The 22,809-nt window shown below is 41.0% G+C and overlaps 1 protein-coding gene across 1 annotated transcript in view; it reads right to left on the bottom strand.

The window, feature by feature from the left end:
- Positions 1–22,809, bottom strand: part of itfg1 (integrin alpha FG-GAP repeat containing 1) — a 214,889-nt gene that overhangs the window by 131,808 nt on the left and 60,272 nt on the right. Inside the window, exons 8-9 of the mRNA XM_034105187.2 lie at positions 21,301–21,385; positions 3,438–3,532 (exon numbers count right to left, since the gene is read on the bottom strand). Of these exons, the coding sequence (XP_033961078.1) occupies positions 3,438–3,532; positions 21,301–21,385 (180 nt within the window). The remainder of the gene's footprint in view (positions 1–3,437; positions 3,533–21,300; positions 21,386–22,809) is intronic.

The raw sequence follows: 22,809 nt of genomic DNA, 5'->3' as shown, positions 1-22,809 counted from the left end.
AGGGACATGTAAAGGAAAAGGTCAAATCAAAGGTTTTAAAAAAAAGAAATAAGTTAACACATGAGATATCGCAAAACCTTCTAGAATTCAGTCCCCGTCACAGCTACTATTTTGGAAAAAAGCAATGTCGGGTCAGGTTAGGTAACTGCCATAGCCCCACAGCCGTTTGATGACAATCGCCACCCGTCTCCAAATAGTCCGATCTTCCTCCAGCCTTTTCCTCCACCGCTTTGATTGTCCACCTCTTTATATCTTTCAGCCATTCCTGAACATCATCTTCCTCAACTGCACCATGCATGATTGTATTTGCTACCTGTTTGTTCTTGTTAACCACTGTACCTTTCTAGCAGTTTTCGTCAGTGTTTCAAGAACCCCTGCCAGTGTCTGTCTCTCCTGTTTTACATGTTTTCCAAGCCACCCCTTTCGGTATATAATAATAATAGATTTAATTTGTTAGCGGTTTTACAGGTGCTCAAAGACACTTTACAGATATAGTGAAGGGAAAAGAAAAAGAAGGAACAACAAATAAATATATAGTTAAAGTTAAAGTCAAATAATACAAAAACAATCACGCATTAAAAGCCAGATTGAAGATATGTGTATGTGTTGAATGTCCAGGTTTCCCATCCGTACAGTGCAATGACCGAGTCAGTGAGTGCCTCTGTTTTTGTGTGGAATGAAAAGGTTCTTGCTACTCCATATGTTATTTAGTTTTGCAAGATGACCGGTAGCAATGTCCAATCCTCTCCTCACATTCAAGTCCCAAGCGCACTGCTTGTTCAACATAGACCTGAGTTATACAAAATGTTAGCCATGTAGGGTAATATTCATGAATTCATCGATCATCAGACCACACTTCGGACAAGAATTAGCTAGTGCACCCTGCGGTCACTCCACCTCACTTCTTGTCGCCAGAACACTATTTCATTATGAGGAGATTGGTTGGTAGCTTCAGAAAAGAACTTTTTAAAAAACAGAACCAACACAAGACCGAGCACTGGGGGTAGAATAACTTTGATATTGACCATAATGAAAACATTTATTTTCCAAATATACCCTATTTATGCTCCTGATTTGTTTCCCCACACATGTTCCTTCTGGCCCTCCGTAGGCTTCTGTTGAAGAAGGTTAACATGTTGATGGGGTATTATTATCCCCACTCCATGAAAGCATGCGACGCTTAGATAGAGCCTGGTTTCCTCCTAACCCATCCCTTACTATTCGACAGTGATGACTGTCTCTCAAACACAAAGTGACAAGAAACACAACATGTGTTCACTTCATCCATCAGTGCAGATAAGTCCTCCTCTCTCTGCCCCCCCACTCCCTCCCTTCAACACTCCTCCTTTCACTTCTTCCTTCAATCTTATTTTTGTTTTGCTGCTGACAGGCAAACAATAGAAAGCATGTCCACAGGGAGTGCGCAGCTGTGTGTCTGTGTCTTTTGTGTGTGTGGGGGCGGACATGCAGATAAGCCTGTAATATTTCTATTTTGGATTGAATCAAAAGAGGAAGCTTGTTCTCTAGTGGCAGAGGAAGGAAAAGCGCTTGCCAACTGGTCGGATGTGACTGAAAGGAATCACACAAGATGCTACGTAGGTGGTGGTGGAGATGATGTGTGTTAATAAGAGTGTAAGAACTGTTTGTGAGCATGTTCCGTGCACACGCTTCTGTGCGTCGTATATATGGGATGGGATTGAATGTGTTTGTGTGTGCTAATGTGTAACTTCCATCTTGCAAGGCTTTGCAAACCAAGTGACGCACTGATGTCTTTCTGAGCCACGGGTTTAATGCCTCCCTGAAATAGACAGCCATTGTAAGCAGAAAAGGGGGATCTGGCTTCACAATGGAGCCACTGGAGAGGCTGGCTTCAGAGAAGACAACTAATAAGGCATTCATAACATAAAGAAGATAAAGGCCAGAACAAAATGGCATTAGCTATATGTTTTGAACTACAACATCTCCTCTCAGGGACATCTTTGGTCCTGGTCATGAGAGTAATTGCAAACCTCTAAGACTTTCCACTGACTTAACTCGGCTCAACTCCCTTTTAGTTCCAGGTCCGTTTCCCTTCTGTTTCCGTCTACAGACAGGAGCACTTCAGAGTATATGTGTGATTCTCAGCTGAGCAAACTGGCAAACACGCGTACAAATCCCACGGTTTGCTCTTTTCATCATCGAGGACTGCGAGCTTTCCCTCAAAAGAAACTAACATTCAATTACATAGATATTACAGGATCAATCTGGGATGTCTTGCCCGAGGACACTTTGGCATGTTGACTTCAGGAACACAGGATTGAACCACTGACCCTCTGACTGGTAAACACCCCATCACTTACACTGTGTTGGAGCGCTAGCCAATAGCAGCACAATAGTGATGTCATTATGTTTCAACATTAAGTCCAATGGAGGCGTTCCAGGCAGGGGAGGATTGTGTGTGAGAGAAATGTATCCTAGAGCAGTGTTTCTCAAACTTTTTCATACCAAGGACCACTTAATCAATAAAAAAACACTCGCGGACCACCTAACTCCGCAAATATCCAAAAACACATAGTTTTTTACAAATCGCCTGAAAATGGTACAAACAAGTGGCCACATGTGTGATGAAGGTGTTGCGCTGGGCTGTATCATGCAATCGAAAGTGAAACTTAAGCTCGCTCCATTGCGGAGATATTCCCGCGAGAGTGCGGAAAACTTACATTTATTTATTTATTTCAAATGTGAAATGTTACCAATATACTCACGGGCCACTAGGGGGCGCTCACGGACCACCAGTGGTCCGCGGACCACACTTTGAGAAGCACTGGTTTGTGTGCATGCCAATGTTACCAAAGTTCCCTCTAGGACCTAGAGGGAACTTTGGTAACATTGGCATGCACACAAACCTATATAGCACACTACAGGAAAGGGAAAATGCCCCAAAAAACAATAGGGCCCCTTTAATTCCACCTTCTAGTATTGGCAACACTTGCAGATAATTATCATACAAAAGCAACAGTTAGTTGGCACTGTCGACAACCTTTGTTCACCCACACAAAAAAAAAGTCGAGTCAAATCGAGTAACAAAGGCAGGGGGAAACTGCAGCAGAAAAGAAGAGGTAATTGAGGATGGAGGGGTACAATACGAGCGTCCTGTCTCCTACAAGAACTGATATTTGGATTCCTCTGAGCATGTTATAAGAACTATTAGAAAAGAGGACAGGGGAACAGAGAAGTGTCGTACTCATCAGAAGACAGTAACAGAGAACAAAGCAGCGTCCCAGAGGCGGACAGAGTTGAGCCAAAGGTAAGAACAGAGAGCAGAGACGTACACAGTGGGGTTATACGGAATGGTAGAGTAGAATAGTAAAGAGCAGTTCATAGAAGAGTGAGCTGAAAACCAAGCGTGTCCACTGGAATGACTTCTAGCTGTAAGTGTGGTTGTGTGTGTTAAGTACCTCCTTTGAGCCAGACTTGGCCATGTAGATGGCACTGCGCTGACAGGCGAGATCCGAACACACAGGGAGGAGGTGATCCTGGTAGCCATCGCCATCTGCCAGAAACACACAGAGAGAATAAGATTGAGCTGCAACAATGTTGAATTGAACCAGGGTCCTTTGTTTTCTAAAACTGTGCTATTTTAATATTTTCACTCCATCAGAATGCCACGGGTTTGTTCAGGAGTCGTCTTTGAACACAGCACAGTTCTGTGGCAACAAAGACATTGTTCCAGTATTTCTTCCGGTTGTGTGCTGGATCACAGGAACACCTGCTTGTGTCCTACGAGCAAACAAACATCCACTTGCCTCTTTGATGCCTTTTAATAATGTCAGATGACTTGAAGAATCGTTTCTCTGCTGATGTTCATGGCTTTGAATTATAATCCGCATGATGCCATGCAGTCTTCGTCTAAGTTACACGCGGGGACAGAGCCTCCCAAATCAACACAGCAGCTCTTCAAAGCACAGGCACTTCAGTGCACCAGGTTCAGACTCCCGGCACGTCATGCAAAGACACACACACACACACACACACACACACACACACACACACACACACACACACACACACACACACACTTCACAAAGCTCTCCCAGATTAAGTGATGTCGACTGGATCATAAATTACTTTGCGCCTCATTTACATCTATAAGGAAACCATTGAGATCTACTTGATGGTTTCCTATGTGTTCAGGGCTTCGACTCTGTGAACCCTGAGACATTAAAGCAGGCAGAGACGGCTTGCATCCCATCAGGGACCTGTGTGAACTTAGCGTCATCTTTTTTGTCAAAGCGTCTTTTTTCAAACATTTCCAATGAGTTAAAGGTGGGGTAGGTAAGTTTCAGAAACCGGCTCGAGTGCACTAAAAGTTGAAAGTACACAGCCGAAAAGAATCCGCCCCTTCCTTCAGACTTCCTGACAGAGCACCTCCTCCAACACACGTGAACGCGCACATGACGCCAGCAGACTGGTGAAAGTGGCCGCCTGTTGCTGGCGAGTCATTGAAGTACTCCAATGCACGCCCAATGAGGGCACGAGATACATTTGTGCGTGCACGAGATGGAAGGCTGACAGACAGGGCGGCTAAACGGATTGGTCGTGCTTTTTACAGTATTACGGGTTCTACAGATGAAATCTTTTTATGGGTTTTTTATCAAAGCACTTCAGATACTCATTGCTATCGGGATGTTAAGAGCATTCCATGGAATATAACAAAAAGTGTATCTCGAGCCGGTTTCTGAAACGTACCTACCCCACCTTTAAGAGCACATGTTGTGGCATGGTGCCACCTTGAGAAAGAGTGTCGCAACTAGCATCTTTTTTCTTTTGTGGGGATCCTCGTCCTCCGAATATTTGTAGTTAAAAATATATCATATATATATATACACACTTTACATAAAAATGAAGAAGCAGCATGTTTTTTGGCCTTTTGACATTTACACTGTTCTTAAATGTCAGACACAAACTCACGATAACAAAGAACAAAAAGCCCATTTGCTTGAGCAGATGGGGCGGCCAGCACTAGATGTTGCTTGCTGAGAGCTGGGAGCGTTTCTTAATGACATGGATGAGGCTCTGCCCGGCACCCTTCCAGAGCCTCTATGCCAGAAAGAGACCCTATGCGGACACAGGGCTATCAAGCTAATCTAAATGACAGATTTCATCAGAGCTGCAGGGCAGGGCATACAGCTTTGATGGACCTTGCCAGCTCGGGCTGGGACCCCTACATAGGTAAAGACATACTTGCTCTTGAATAAGTACAATGAAGAGGAGCAAGATTCATCTTTGGAGGGCACACTTGGACAGCAGTGTCGCAGACATTCTGGAAATAATTGGCTTGGTTGGTCCTCCTCTTAGATTGTCCATATCATCTCAGTGAGAGGCTTGGGAAATAACAAATCGCTGAGTTTCCTGATCACGTCATGCTGTTATATGTAGTTACGTAATCAGAACACTAAAGAAAGGTAACCGTATTCCCTTGGAGTGAATATAAATGCTGAATCAGATTATTAAAAAAAAAAAAAATGGGGTTAACAAGCAGGAGGTACAATACATTTTAAAATAAAAACACATTTATTATAGCTAGATGTACTGCCTGCATTTTTATTTTGGTTTTCATTTAGGCTACTTTAAATCTTTCTTTGAAAATATGTTTTATTTTTATTTGTGTTACTAAGGTTACTGATTACAATGTGTTCCATGTAACTAGCAGAGTAACCCTCGAATGGACACTCAAATTGGCTCAATAGAGGAACTAGCCTCTTTCCCAGGTACCAGTCCACAGTCTGTTTACAGTCTAATAATTAGATATATTTAGTTTACCGTCTGGAATTCCTATTTACTAACATGACATTACAACCTTTTAACCGGCACCCTTTAATGAGCGACAGAGCTTTGTCACAGCAGCTATTTAGACGTGTCAAAGATCACAGGTGCACCGAATAACGCTAATTAGCACTGCATAACAATTAGGACACACCACTCTGTTGTGGTGCATGCAGGCTCCTTGGGATTGGATACTGGGACACCTACATTGAGTGATTCCATGGTTTGCGTTATTACTTGCACCTGTGCTTTTCTTGCCACGGCAGGTCTGTTAGAAAGGTCTTTAAAACACATGATTAAAGGATCATTCCGGCATGTTATCGTGCATGCAAATTGACACCAGACTAAAGAGGTGACACTGCTTCCAGGCTTCTCATCGCAGGGTTTATCGGAACACTTTTTAACAAGGCAAGCTCAACACTCCCAAACAGATGTTGTGCCATGTGGAAGCAGGAAGTGAATGACACTAATGATGAACGACAGTACAAAGCACAGGAGGAGGAGAAAGCGAATGTGGCTGTCAGGGGCCACTGAGCAAGAGAGAAGAAGTGAGATGGGTAAGGCGTTACACTTCTAAAGGTAATAAGTCATCTAGAAATAGAAAGAAAAGAGATATATGATTAATAGTGGGATACATAATCAGGAATGTATTATTTTTCGTTAACGTTTCAAATCCTTTAAAGGAGGAACACACTGCACAAAATGAACCAGATTAAGAGTTTGCATCTAATTCTGAATTTGGGCTGCAACTTACACTACTTTTTTCTTTTGCATTATATCCAAAGTTTGAACAAATATGTCATTTGATTATATATTTGATTAAAAGCCGAAAGTAATGTCTTAAAAAGCTTGGGATGGTATCAAATGAATGAAAGCAAATGAAATGAAGTCGGCATATACAGACTCAATTGACTCCTAGCTTAAAATGTGGTTTCATTTCTTCTGTGTGTGTGTCTTAAGAAAATATAAATGTACCTTTAGTGTACATTCATAAGATGTGGAAGTCAAATTCCCATCTGCTATACTGTATATCAATATATATATATATATACACAATTCATAACTGCATCCAACACATTTCTGAAGACCTTATTATTTGACTACTTACCCTGTTTTAATTGGACTAATACCCGCTCCTTTAGAGTAAGGTCCTCAGTTAGTTTGTCTACGGGTGGGATGTTTATGTGTGTATTTGTGTAAATCCTATGTAGTCAAACATTTTAAATCTACACATTTTAAACAGAAGTTTGGAGTTTGAAAGATATAGGCATTTACAAAGCATGTTGAACAACAAGAAATATTCTATCAACTTGCATGATGGGAAATGAAGCATCAAGTGGGATTTAAAGTCATGGCCATTACGTGTGTGGTTATAGAATACAGATGAATGTGTTTATTTGTGTTAAACATGTTGCAAATGTATCTATAGCTTTACAGTAAAGGTGCCTGGTGCCCCGGACAGAAAGCTGCATCGCCCTTTAAATGAAAAGTGCATTTTACAGTTCTCTCTGGGTTACTATATGTTACTATGTTACTCTAAACCTCAACTTTCTTCCATAGTGTATTCTGACCTATGATTCTGACAGGCACTGCACTCTAAATTCCAAATGCAGCATCAGTTTGCACACATCCATGCAGAGGCGTAAGGAGTTCTGCAAGTATCTATTGCTCAATGTGTTGTAATGGTTGGAAATGAAACCGTGTAAGTGCAGCATTTGAGCATGCTGTGGAGTGGAGATGAATGTGTACGTAAGGAGAGTAAGAAACATATGGAGGGACATAGAATGAGAGCTCACTCAGTCCTGCAGAGGCTGTCACTCGCCATTCTGTCTCATGTTGACTGTCACTCCCTACAACACAAACTTTTTCCGTCAGGCCCCTCTTTGGAGAACAAAAAAAAGTCGGGCCCCCCCCCACACGAGGGGCCAAGTTAACATTTATTAAAATACATCAATATGAACGTGAGCATTCCTTTCAACATTTTTTAAAAATCACTTTGCTCGAACAGTGATAATAAAACAATGCTCCATAAGTCTGTGTGGTCAAAAAATAAACACATAATACAATCCCTTTGCTAGAACAACAAGTTATAATACTTTTGCAATCTATGCAAAAAAATGAAAAGAAAGAAAATGCTGATATTTGGCTAAATTCTTATCACAGCATTAGTGTCTGCAATGAGCCTGCTTTGCACTGCACATTTCTTCAAAACGGGGTTGCTGGCTCAGTGGCGGCGCCAGAGATTTCTTTTGGGGGTGCTGTGGGGTAGCTTGACGTTTCATAGAGGGTGCTCAATCATTTAGGGTTTCCCATTAATGTACCGGTCGCTACAGTGGAATGTTCTACTGCAACAATCCCCACGCATATACACAGTGTTCCCACGACTGTTACAATGAAGGCTCGACAATCAGCTCACGGCATATAGGTGTAAGCAGGGGTCAAGTGCTATTTGTATAGGTGGTGAGTGGACCTCACATCCTCTAGGGCAGGGCTTCCCAAAGTGGGGGTCGCGACAAATCACTCCACTTTTAAACTGTATTCTTGTTTTACTGTCATAGTATTTCATACTGTTTTTCCTTTATTCTCTTGTTTTTTTACACCTATAATGATCATATAAACGTGTGCCTTGGAAATAATTGTTTACATTAATTGTGACCAAACTGATTCAGACCCACTGAGATAACTAATCTCAGTGGGTAATCTAAACACTGAGAGAGTCCTTTACCTCACTGAGCTGAGGTAAAGGACTCTCTCAGTCTGACAGGAGAGGACTCTCCTCCACCTTGTTGTTGAAAAAGTTCCTTATATCCGTTAGCGTAGCTAGCTAGCACCATATGCTAACAACAACTATCTCCGGTACCGGTGCACACTCTCTCTCTCGCGCACGCACACAAAATGGCTCGTTCCACACACACACACACACACACACACACACACACACACACACACACACACACACACACACACACACACACACACACACACACACACACACACACACACACACACACACACACACACACACACACACACACACACACACACACACACACACACACACACACACACACACACACACACACACACCACTTCAGGGGACATTACATTGACTTACATGCATTTTCTGGAGACTTATCCTAACCTTAACCAACACATGCCTAACCCTAACCCTTACCCTTAACCTAATCCTAAACCTAACCAAGTCTTCACCCTAAAATTAATGATCCCCCTCATGGGGACCTCCAATTTGTCCCCATAAGGGAAGCCAGTCCCCACACGTGACCATGTAAACAGATTTAGGTCCCCACAAGTATAGTAATGCTAGTCCACACACACACACACACACACACACACACACACACACACACACACCACACACACACACACACACACCACACACACACACACACACACACACACACACACACACACACACACACACACACACACACACACACACACACACCCCCCCCCCCCCCCCCCTTTACTCTATCCCAGCTGTCCTTCCCTCCATGAATACTTTGTTTTATCTGGCTATTCATCTTTCTCTCCCTCCTTTTCTCATCTCACCTCTCAGTCAGTCACAATCTCCCTTATCACTCCCTTCTCAGGCGTAATGCCTCTGTTTCTCTGTCCACCTCTTTATTCACCATCATTCCCTCACTCCCTCTCTATTTTCATCTCTCAGTCCCGCTGACAGAGCGTGGTGTGAGGGAGATTGGCTGAGAGACGCGCAGAGGGAGGAAACGGCGGGTATGGGTTGAAACGAAGAGGAGGAGGAGGAGGAGGAGGAGGAGGAGGAGGAGGAGGAGGAGGAGGAGGCGAGGGAAGGCCAGGCCAAGGAATGGAGAGACAACAGAGGAGAAAATGGGTAAAGACAACAGGATGAGAGAGATAGACCACGAGGCAATACACAGAGATAGTGAGTTGATATGACACATTGGCATTCATAGGGTACAACACAGCACCAATAACAATGCAAATCACAATATGCACACGCACAAACACACATGGGTGGGTGGGGGGGTGGGGGGGGATGCTGCTAGGAGCCTGTGTCTCATTGCAAACCCTCTGATGTGATGTGTGTTTTCTGAAAATCTGTGCACCAAAGGTGTAATATAGTAGACGCGTTATTATCGCAATTATATAACAATTATTTTAACAGTTTTTTAAATTGATGTAATTATTTTGAAGGTCCGTTGCTCACGGGCTCTGAATACACATACTGACAAACCATGGGTCACATGAGGGGCGGGCTGTTGGTCAGTATTGGCTTAGGATGGGCGTCTCAACCAATGAGAGCATTTGGGGGGGCTCATGAACCCACTGGTGCGCACCTGCTATGTGCAGCCCTGTTTATATACATAACCGCTTACATAAACACAGAACACTTGATTTTAAACTTGGGAAATCTTTCACCAGACATATTATTGGAGTATTCATGCCTATATGAGCCCGAGGCGTTAACAAGGACTGCATCTGCATTAGTTTAACATCCATTTCTGACTCAGCATGTATCATCAATCAAATTTGAATTGTTGCATTAACAGGTCAGTTATCCATCATACTCATTTTAGGTTTAAATTAAATGTAGTGTAGATAAATGATGTCTTCATCAGATCAAATTAAGACGGCTGTACCCCTCCCGCTTACAACTTAAAAAGGTGATTCCCAGGCAGGTTCTGGAAAAATACGATGGATGTTTTTTATATGATTTATAAGCACATTTATGGACATTCATTAGAAACAATACATTGAATATGTTTATTATATCTGTCTCACTGGTACTGGCCTATCAAGCCGTGAATGGATGAGGTCCTTCCAAATGTAGGACTTGGCTATGCATCAGCCAAATGGCTCACGACTTCCTCACTACAATAAAAACACACCTGTTAGCTATTGGCTCCAAAATGGTGGAAGAAGCTCCCCATTGATATCAGGACACAATAAAGTCTACACATCATCCATAAACGGAAAACCCACCTGTGTCACTTGTAACTTGGTCATTAAATATATTACAAAATAATATGGTACTACTTTAAAGGGTTTAGCCCATTTGAAACAGGACTGTCAATGGTTGGTCTTACTTGAAGAGAATATACCTGTATGTTTCTTGTTGTTCTGAGTTATAGTATCTGTATGGTTTATTTTGCACTTTGTAAGTTGTTTTGAATACAAGTGTCAGCTAAATGTGTTAATTTTCAGATTTGACAGAGTTATGACTCCAAGAAGGAATTAATTAATTTTGACAGGAATTGCTGCATGTAGGCAAACTCACTGAGACAAACTACAATATCTTTTTAGGAAAACTGACATGCACCTCCACCTCATGTCTCTATCCCTCTGACGCCCCCCACTGCAGGTGCAACACTCAGTATGAACACTCATGTATATTGTAATGGTACATTTTTTGTAATCACCCTTTCAACCCACACTTGTGTAACACATTTGAATAAGATACAGTGCTATTTAGCTGTAGATTACTGGGCGGGTGCTTATTATTGAGAGTACTACTGATGCATAATTGGATCCCGGTATATATCGGAAGACAGGCCGAGATACAGGTTTTTAATAAAAGGACACTTTTGTGCCAAATTAACTTTCTGATTTGCATTCAAATGCATATTAAAATGTGCAAATTAATATATGAACCAGGAAACCCGGGAGACTCAATAACACAAATGCAAGGAATATCACAACATAGGGCTTGGTTGGGAGATTACATTTTTCGCATTGAAGCATTTTTACGGCCCGGGGTAAAACCTAGATGGTGCAGGTACACTCGGAGAGAGGAAGTGACAAACAGCAAAACAAGACGGGAAGCAGAGTGGAGTGGTTGAAAACATAACAAGACAAGTCAGTGAAAGCAAAAAAAAAAAATTACAAATTGAAATTAAGGTATATAAAAAAAAGTGTTGGAAAGAGAATGAGACGGACAGGAAAGAGGGAGAGGAGCAGAGGTTGGATGTAACACAATATAAGAAGATGAGTGGAGGAAGAACGCCTGAGGGGAGTGCAGAGAGAAATAGGCTGTCCTGTTAACATGCTGACTTACCTGCTCACACACACGCACGGTGCGATGACAGCCTTTCTGATTTTAAATATCACCAACACATTCATGTCTCGCTGAAAACTCTCCCTATCTTGCAGAGCACGCCTCCGTCCTACCTGCAGTGAAGCTGGCTGACGTGTTGCCTGTTGGGCTTCGCTGTGCTTTACCTAATGATGAATTATGCATTGGCCCCCGTCACTTTGAAAAATGCAATTACCTCAGTGATGAGGCAGATGGGCCCGTTTGGTCTGACATACGCTGTGCATCTATGAAGAGTCTACTGCGGGAAACGGAACAGCCGCGTACAAACATGGGCACATGCCTGTATGCTTCCATGAACACACACTTTAATATGTGCACATATACACACAGGGCGGCGCAAGTTCAGCCAGTGTGTGCCGTCTGTGGAAATGCACCACATTGAACAGAAAGCAGACGAGGATCATGGATTCAAATCAATGATGTTTTTTGGTTTCACAGCATTTATCGTGTCGGGAATGTGTGTCTTGTGAGAGGTCATTGCTGTTGCTCTGATGGGACTGTCACACGAATACAGAAAAAGAGTCAAACGATTGAAAATAGTGGTACAAGTAATAAACATCTGATTCTGAGAAAGGATCATGTCCTTTAGAATATCGAAGCATGTCCTTTAGAATATCGAAGCATGTCCTTTTCAACCGACTTAAAGGAGATCAAGGTGGCAAAGGTTTTAATATATACTACTGGCACATGATCGAGAAAGTGTGTATTGTCCATCTTAAAACTCCTATTAATTATAATGGTTGTAAAATGATACATAGCCCATAATAATAATACATTTGATTTATATAGCACACTTTAAAGACAACGTCATCTCAAGGTGCTTCACAAAGCTATTAGGAGAAAATAATAAAACAAATAAAATAATATCTAAAAGACCATGTAGCCTAGTGCATGACATTTTGCTTTCAACGAGGTGGAATCCAGTTACTTCTACAAACTGCTTCCTACATACTATGGTGTTTTTAATTATCCGAAAATTACTGTAGAGCTTTGCTCGCTATTGACCTCCATTTTTATTCATTAGCTCAGTTAACTGACAGCTCAATAGGACATGTAATAGGTCAGATTTATAGTGATTTGTAAGAGGGCTAGAACACAAGGCCACTACTTTAAAAGGTCCCATGTCATGCTTCTCCGGTTATCACCCATCCCCTTGTGTGTTATGCAGCTTTTTCTGCATGTAAACGGTCTGCAGAGTCAAAACCCTCAAAGTACACCCTGTAGCGAGTACAACTCTAACACAGAAAATACCTGTCTGTGCTGCCCCTGAACGCCTCGTTGGACATTTCTCTTTTTCCATTTTTCTGAGTATGGTGACGTAACCGTGCCCAGGTCCAAATGGACCAATCAGTGGAGCTCCACTCACTCACTCACACACACACACACACACACACACACACACACACACACACACACACACACACACACACACACACACACACACACACACACACACACACACACACACACACACACACACACACACACACACACACACACACACACACACACACACACACACACACACACACACACACACACACACACACACACACACACACACACACACACACACACACACACACACACAGAGCCTTATCTTTTCTCAGTAGCTGCTCCGTGGATTTCTCAGGAGCTCCAACAAGGCGTGTAGGACAGAGAGTGAAAACACAGACTACACAGAGATGCTGTTTGAGAAACCAATGTGATTCTGGAACATTGAACAATGTACATCGATTCTAGTAAACCTCAACAATGGAATTATGATCAGGAGAAATGGCCATGACCTGGGACCTTTAAACATCTCGTGGCTCTTGAAGAGGTCACATTTAGAATTTGCACATTTAGTTTGTTCCAACATTTAACGATGACAGTATTCCTAATTTACCAAACACTAACCTTACAACAACCTAATGACAGTAGCAGAGCGCCATAAGGAAAACACTCACTAGGTTCACACCATTTGGATCAACGAACGCAAAGGTCTGAGGAAAAGTCAGCCTTTAGTATATATAGAGTCATAAAGAGGACACGTCTAAGACGGGAGTATCATTTAAGTAATTAAACTGCATTTCCTTAATACTTCTGAGAACTATATGGATAAGCATTTATGTAAAAGCTGCAGCAGCTTACCAAATTATGTGCTCTTTAATTAGCCTGGAAAGGATGTGGTCAGATGGGATCGTAAGATGTTCCCATCGCAGAGAGACAAACACTGCATGATACTCATATTGACAGGGTTAGGCTGGTGGACAGAGATAGGCCGATGATGCAGTAGGAGGTACATGTATGTAGGCAAGTAGATAAAGAAAACAAAAAAGAGGACAAAAACAAAGTCAGCACCACCTGGGGAATCTAATTTAATACAATGGTCTTTTTTGTGTGACTATGTCAGAGTGGTTACAGCATAATCATCCTCTTTTAATAGGATGGTGTGTTGAATTTGATGTTAGAAATCAAATATGGCACATATAGTGATTTTAATGAGAAATACAACTGTCATTCATGTTTCACTTCGCTGAGGGTGCACCACTTTTTTAAATGTGTAATTCAGTTTGGTTGATTGACATAAATACATAAACTCTGAATGGATATGACATTAACGGCAGGAACTATTATTATAACAAATTATTTGATTGATGCTGATTTTTTACTTTTATTTCAAATTCTGTCATCTTCTTTTCCATGTCCTGAGGGAAAACACCAAGTGTTTGTGTTTATTGTATTGTGTTACTCTGGCACAACAATTTCCTTCGGGACGAATAGAGTCTTATCTTATCTTATCAACAGGGTGCTTCAGATGGCAAATAGCCTCTCTACGTAAAAGAGGTACAGGAATAAGCCCTAAATCCCAAACATGAGTCAGCTTTTAAGAATTCCAGTTCCAGTTCGTCTGCAGTGTCGAAATGAATGTCATTTTGGTGAGATGCCTGAAATACCACCTGCAGTTACAAAAGCTCAAGAGACGGTTACGTTTTGTTCTATAAAATAAAATATGGAAGTAAATGCCCCACTTGTTAATATCTCAGCAGTTGCCAACCATTGACTATTTTAAACAGCGCTTCCTCTCCTTGATAATGATAAGCTAAGCCCTGTTCCAACCTGATGGACAAATACATGCGGAAATGCATTTCAAAAGTATCAATGCATACATTAGTAATCTATTGCGATCTTGGAATAGACTAACAGGACAGTGATCACTTATGGTTACAAAATGGCGGCAGACAAAATGTCAAGCTTACAAAATGGTAGTTGATACTGTCAGTTTCCTTCTTTGTCTTTGCTTATAATGAAAACATTCTCAATTTCTTGGTGCAAGACAAAGATCAGAAGAACTCATAATGATTCATCCTCTGCGGTAGGATTAGGGTATCATTAAGGTTTTAACGGTACAACTACTTTTATCGATCCGGTCCTTTAACGGTACTCTTAACGGTTCTTTTGAAGAAAAAAAAAGGTAAATTAACTAAACAAATTGTAAATAATGTGAACTTACAGAACTATACAAAACAAAAACAAGTATTTACTGCAAACATACAGTGGTCGCCCCTGCGAGATGGAGTTCATGACTTTATGAGCTGTTCATGAGCACTCATGAAACATTCATGAACAACTCATTATATGTTCACTTGTCATGTTCATGAACCAAAATTCTTAAAATGCTCATGAACCATTTTAAAGAGCAGTTCATGAAATTTTTATGAACATTGTTCATTCATATAAAGTTCCTGTTTTGCTCATGACAGACTTTTATGAGCAATTTATGAACTTTTCATGATCCAGCCAATCACAACATTATAATTAAAACCCCAAAAAGTGTGCATGAGTATTTCATGAACTTTTCATGACTATTAGCATTTCATGAATTTTGGATGATTGTGGCAAGTTCAGAATATTTTGGAATAGTCATGAGCATTTTATGAACTTTTGATGATCAGTGTGATGATTTTAAAGACCTCTTGAATATTCATCTACTATTTGAACATTTCTTTCTTTTTAAAACTTTTAATCTTAAAACAAAACAATAGTGAATTTGAAACTGAACATTATCTGTATTTATTTTGGTGACATTCATATCATTTTATGGTTTATCTGTACTGTTTGAGAAGCAGTATGAGTAAGTAAGGTGGAACCTTTGGCAGGTGAGCGGTGACATCTGGGTTACCTTAGGGGGGACACTTCCGCCCCCTCCTCAGAAGCAATCCAGACGATCAACCGGATCCTGTGTATAATTATTGCTGCTCCACTTTTCTGTTTTCTACAGGTCACTACATAATGAAAATGATCGATGTTAACTTGTGTGAATTAGATATGATGTTGGAGATGTTTAGGAGAGTGTCTCAGAAGGTTTTGAGCATGTTTGACATAGTAACGGTATTTTAAAAATACTAAACTGTCGGCAACAATAGATGCCATTTTCGCGGGCTTCAGCCGCACCTGGGTAAATGTGACCTGAGCGAAGGCTCGCAGGCAGGTTAGCTGCTGCGCACGGGTAATATGTTATGTTTACCTGAGTGAAGTCTTGCAGGCACATTGCCTTGATTTTTGTTTATTAACATTGACAGTGTATGTTTGTGATCTCCATAATATGTTATATTTGGTAAAGATAGATATATTGATAGAAAGTATTATTTGATAGCGGTATGTGTTTATAGATAACAACCTGTCCTTCACTGCAAACTTAGCTGCTACAACCCGCTGCTGCAGATACACGCTTTACAACATCAGGAGGATGCGTCCCCAGCTGACCCAGAAAGCCACGCAGGTTCTGGTCCAGGCTCTCATCATCTCACGCCGAGACTACTGCAACTCCCTCCTGGCTGGTCTACCTGCATGTGTCATCCGACCTCTGCAGCTCATCCAGAATGCAGCGGCTCGTCTGGTCTTCAACCTTCCTAAATTCTCCCACACCACGCCGCTCCTCCGCTCCCTCCACTGGCTTCCGGTAACTGCTAGAATCCACTTCAAGACAATGGTACTTGCGTACCATGCTGCGAATGGATCTGGCCCTTCCTACATCCAGGACATGGTTAAACCGTACACCCCAGCACGTGCACTCCGCTCTGCATCAGCCAAACAACTCGCTGCACCCTCGCTGCGAAGGGGACCCAAGTTCCCATCATGTTCCCATGTTTTCTTCAAGTTTGTATTTTGTTGGTCGAACGCACTTATTGTAAGTCGCTTTGGATAAAAGCGTCAGCTAAATGCAATGTTATGTAATAATTTATATTGACTATGTTGAATTTCTCCTTGAGATACAGTAATTGACTGTGACAGACAGATAACTTAAATGGAGAAATGTGATGTTTGTAAAGTACAGCTATTTGAATGTAACTGTGTACTTTGAATTTTGAATAAGAAGCAATCCAGACGATCAACCGGATCCTGTGTATAATTATTGCTGCTGCACTTTTCTGTTTTCTACAGAAATCATTTATTGTTGCTGTGGTACCCAAGCTTTTGGGACCCGTAACAAAAAAATGTGTGCAGCTGAGTATCAAGAACTGTGCTTCAAATAGTGATAGGATTAATTGTAGTGCTCCACCTGTATACATGTATGTTTGTTTGTTTGTTAATTTGAGTAAAGTTCCATTGTGATTGACATAATTGTTGTTTTCTATGGTTGCCAATTGACCCACAGTCAATGGTTCATGAACAGTTCGTGAACAGTTCATAGCCAGCCATTGAATTATATTCAGTGACTGGGTATGAACTGTTCATGAACGGTGCATGAAGTTGTTATGAACAGTTCTTGAAATGTTCTTGGTTGAAAACTGAATATCCCTACACACTCACTGAAAACTCCATTTCATGAATTGTTCATGAACCTGCCTAAAACAATATTCCATGAATTGTTCATGAACCATTCCAGCACAGGAGTTTCATGAGTAGTTCATGAACTGCCCTAGTGCCATTTAATGTTCATGTCACTTTCATGAACAGTTCATCAACTTTGTTATGAGCTGTTTATGAATATAGTTCACTGATATTCCATGAACTTTTCATGACAAGTTCATGAACAGTTCACTATCATCTCACTGGGGAGGGGCATACAGGTATGCTGCAAAAGGCCCAACGGTACTTCTGGAGGAAGATTGAGGTATAGATAACATAGCTGACGTGGAAACGTTACTCGTGGACGGGGCTACAGAGCTGCTAGAAAGACGGTCGAACCCGGTGCATTCCTCCGTCTGAATGTGGAGCACTTTTGCTAAATGTTTAGACAAATTGCTCGTGTTACCGCCCTGACATGCTAAAGTCTTATTGCACTTTTGGCAACGAGCATTGTCCTCATCGAGACGGGTAAAGTTTAACCACACCTCGGAGCGCTTAGTTCTCTCCACCATGTGTGTGTGTGAGTTGCATGCATGTAGCAGCTGAGTGTGTGTAAACTGCCCCGCCCCCTCGCATACAGACGGGGGAGAGAGATCGAAAATACATCCTAGACGCATTTTTAATGCATCAGTTTTGGAACTGCAGGTTTTCACGTCAGAGTCCACCTTCTGACTCATACCCTGTCTCCCATTCAGGCCAATCCATTTGAGAACAAACACTGAGTCCATTCTTCTTGGCAGGAATGGTCTCTGTTTGTCTGCCTGACAAGATAAGAGTGGAAGATACAGGACGACACAGAAAAGAACAGGAGATACAGTTAGATGCAGTCTAAGATTATTTCCTTTTATAATAATATCTTTAGATAGTGACGGATATTATTGCTCTATATTGTGAACATCTCTCCATCTCTGAAGTAAAGTGAACAATGACGCTTATATGAATATCCTTGGGGGAAATAAAGCGACTTAAAATGACCGAGAGGGGGATAGAGGGTCACCTCAGAGCCCTTCTCCAACACTATAACAAGAGCAACACCAAAAGCTGTTTGTTGGAAGAATAGAGGGCGGAGAAGACAAATGAGTGTGAGCGGCGCGTCAGCCGTAGGTAGCAGACACACAGTAGATCAAGAGGAATAAAGATAGACAGCGACAGCCGAGGAAGGGCAGAGTGAGGCAGGAAAACAGAGACGTTATATCTTGCGAGGCATCTCTCCCGGAATTTGGCAGATTATTAGAAGTGTGACCCTCAAAGGCTTCAATCCCCAGCTAACGAGGGCAACGTCTTAAAGTGACATTTCCGAGCCGAAGGAGGAAGGGGGAAAAAGAGCGAGCGATTTAAGAAATGAAAACGTTTTTGTTGAGATAAGTTTGAGATTCACACAAAAAAGGGTCACCGCCCCAATAGATGTATTACATTATACACACAGACTCGCCGGCAAATCACAAACACATGCTGGGAGACATATTCCCACAGGATGCACCCACACACATGCAGCAGGTCCTTTCCCCTCTGGCTCATATAGTATTGCCGATTTGGGAAGGGGAAGCTGTTCACTAAATATTTGATGGACACCTCTAGCTGCAATGAGATTAACAGATTAATTTTAAGGATGTGTTTATCTGTGTGTGTGTGTGTGTGTGTTCAGTGCCACACAAGCCCTAAAGTGAATTCAAAATGAATCAAACATTACCCAGGCAACGACAGCATCCAGCTCAAACTGAGTGATAAGGTCACACTTGCAAAATGAAAACAAACAAAAGGTCAATGTTCGGAGAGAAACATAACAGAAACACCAGAAACAAAACAAATATGCTTTGAACCAAGAACCACAGCTAGTTGGGATATTAGATCTAATTTAGTTTTTCAACATAGGATACTTTAAAGATCTGATATACGTATTTACAATGTTATACAGATACAGGTCTTTAGTTCTGTTTTGCCAATTGATTTAGTTTGTATTGTCAGGTATTTCCTGGTAAAAAAGATGTTGATTCAAATGAATGAAGCCTTTTCTTCACACTTTCTGTTGTGAAAATGTCTTTTTTGACCATTATGGAAGAAGTTGTACTAATACGTATACAGTTTTTACAGTTCCATGTTCCATGTCAGACGTTTACTACATGATGTATTTGGATAATATTACTGCTGGGTTATTGTGTATGTTGCATTTGACTGTTGTAGATGTTTATGGTTGTGATTATTTCAACTCCCTTGAATCCAAATGTGCAGTTTTATCTATTGCAATGCATCATATTCTTTAAGATCATCATATGTTTGTAGCTTCGTTGCTGTTCTATAAGAACCACATATCTCTATTTTTGATAAGCTGTTTTCAGCTTTGTGATGATGCATTTCGATGCTTATCCAGGAGGGATTTTAATGTACTTATCTTTGGAAAGTAAGAGATTTAAATAAAGGAACACTATCCTTAAGTATGTCAAAATCAAAGGAGATGAAAAACAAATCTGTACCAGTAAAGTAAAAAGTACAATATTCCCAACTGGGAAGCGCTGATATCATAAGTATAAATCTTAAAATGGAAATACTCAAGTAAATGTGTGCTTAAATATAGTTATTGTGGAAAAGTACTGTAGTTACATTCCATCATTGCTATAAGCTAATGGTTATAGCAGCTATAGTTAGCCAACTTTAGATACATAGATACATTGTTGTCTAACTACTGAGAAATTAATTAGACTCTTGAAGAGTATTTATTAATCCAGAGCATCCAACTTAATAGTATGTACACAACTATTATTCAAATGTGCACAGGGCTATAGCAGCTGCAGGTACAGAGCACTGTTCAGGGTTCTCTCAACAACAGAAGCCAAGTAAAGGAGAGATATTGCTCATCAGGTTTACCACCCAGAGATTCCTCATCTTACTTAACTGTTGTACACCATTGGACCATTAATCCCAAATGGTTGCTATCTTCTTAAACAAGCATAAGAAGCCACCATGGCTGAGGAAGTAGCTCTGACGGAGCCACCGGGGGCCACTTTGTGTCTGCAGCCTGGAGATTAGCGAGCCAGCGGAGATTTACTGAGGATAAATGTAAAGCCGAGCTGAACAATGAACGCTTCTGGCCAAGATTGTTTAAGGGGATAAGATGTTCACAAAAAGATGCCTCAATGTGGGATAGAGTGTGTGTTTGAAACAGTGTGTGCCTGTGTGAGATTAGCTGTCTGGTAAGCATTTTTTGGGGGGTGGGTATGTTTGCATGTTGGTGTGTGTGTCAATAAAGTTATGTGATGAGAGAGCTGTAGAGAAAATGCCAAAGCCAAAAAGACCAGACGGTGCTATTCGGAGACCTTTGAAGCAACACAGCTTCAAATGCAGAGGCAGCTTAAAGGACTTAGGATAGGAATTGATCCGACAACCCCCCCCACACACCACTTTTGAATATAATCAGGCCCAGTAGAACTCGCTGCGTTCAGAAGTTTCAGTCAACATCTCCATAGTATATGTCAAAGCCAGCTATTGGAGGGATCTCGCGGTCACAATCTAACACACATACACAAGGTTGGTCAATATGATGGCAAATGAAAGACCTCTAGAAGTCTTACCAAAGTCGGCAAAGGAGGACTGTCCCACAGTTTTATTTGGTGGTTCTGCAGGCAGGACATCATCAACTTTGGTGAAGTTCCCATCCTGAGAGAGAGAGACAAAATAAATTGGTGAAAACTCTCCACAAAACCTGACTGACTTTCCTCGTTCCAATTCTGCCAGAAGAGTTCAGAAGAGATCCAGAACCCCCGACATTCAAACACCATTAGCTTCTTTTGTGGACACTATAGATGTTCATTGTAAATCAGCATACATGAGACAGTTAGATATGTAAATGACATCGTGTAAATGGTAAAACAACTGAAACAACTTTCAGTCAAATAAAATGAAGAATCCTAAAGATAACAGTTGGTTTGAAAAAGGAGTATTTATCAAAAACACAAATATGGAGGAAATATAGACGTGCAACTTCTTTACTATGACACACTTAACAATACAAACACACAATCGGAATTAAAAATAAGAAGAACAACACAAACACAAACAAATGAACACAATTGAGGAGTCCACAACAACAGATTATTGGAAAATATATGGGCACAATCTTAAAAACTGTTATTAGATAGATTGATAGATGGATAGTCTAACATACGGTAATGTCTAACGGTTAGCATAATGGTTCTTTTCCTTTTCTATACATGGCCAAGGCTCATAGAGCATTCAATGCACAGTGGCGAAGCAGTCCGTCGGGAAGGCTTTTGTGTTCATCTATGCTTGTGCATAAGCATACATACATGTTGGAGCTCTTCACTGCATAAACGCATATATTTCCCGACAGATGCTAGAAGCTGCCAGATTCTAAATAGCCCCATCATTTAAAGCCGTGGCTTTTATGGACCACTTCCACAGTTGGATCATTTCTAATATATTTTAACATTTACTGATAGCATTGGTCCTGCATCCTGTATACTGTAAGTAGGTAGAGTTCAAGTGTGTCATTGTTCTACTGTTAGGGCTGCATTACTTGTTTTTTTGGATTAATTGTGTCATCTATACACTCAGAACGATGCACACAGAAGTAACACACCATATATTGCCAGAACATTTGAATGAAAACACTGATTGTTTTGTTTTTGGCTTTAAAATATTCTTAGTTTAACTTGTTTGCTATTTCCTAATAGTTTTCTGTCAATCAACAAAGTGATTCATTGACATATAGCTTCAGTAACATTTCATTTCAGTGCTGCAACTAATGACTTGTTGTACCATGGGTAAGGGTATGATTTATTAACTGATTATTATTCTAAATTAATTGTCTAAAAAACTGAAAAAGTATATTTATTACAAAAGTGTCACATTTAAAGTGCACCTATCATGCTATTTTTAGGCATAGGTCTCAGATATATAAAAAGTGTTTTGCTCAAAATACCAAACAGATCACCCATTCTAGCGATGCCTCATATCCCTCCATTTCACTTCCTGTTTCAAAAAGGCTGATTTGGGGTATAAAGCTTTAAAAAATACAAAAATGGATAAAAAAAAAAGGAGGGGTCTGAGCTCATGCGGGA

This window comes from Pseudochaenichthys georgianus, chromosome 3, assembly GCF_902827115.2.
Source record: "Pseudochaenichthys georgianus chromosome 3, fPseGeo1.2, whole genome shotgun sequence".
NCBI lineage: Eukaryota > Metazoa > Chordata > Actinopteri > Perciformes > Channichthyidae > Pseudochaenichthys > Pseudochaenichthys georgianus.
The sequence above is the reverse complement of the archived record's forward strand: the minus strand, read 5'-3'. Positions and strand labels throughout refer to the sequence as shown.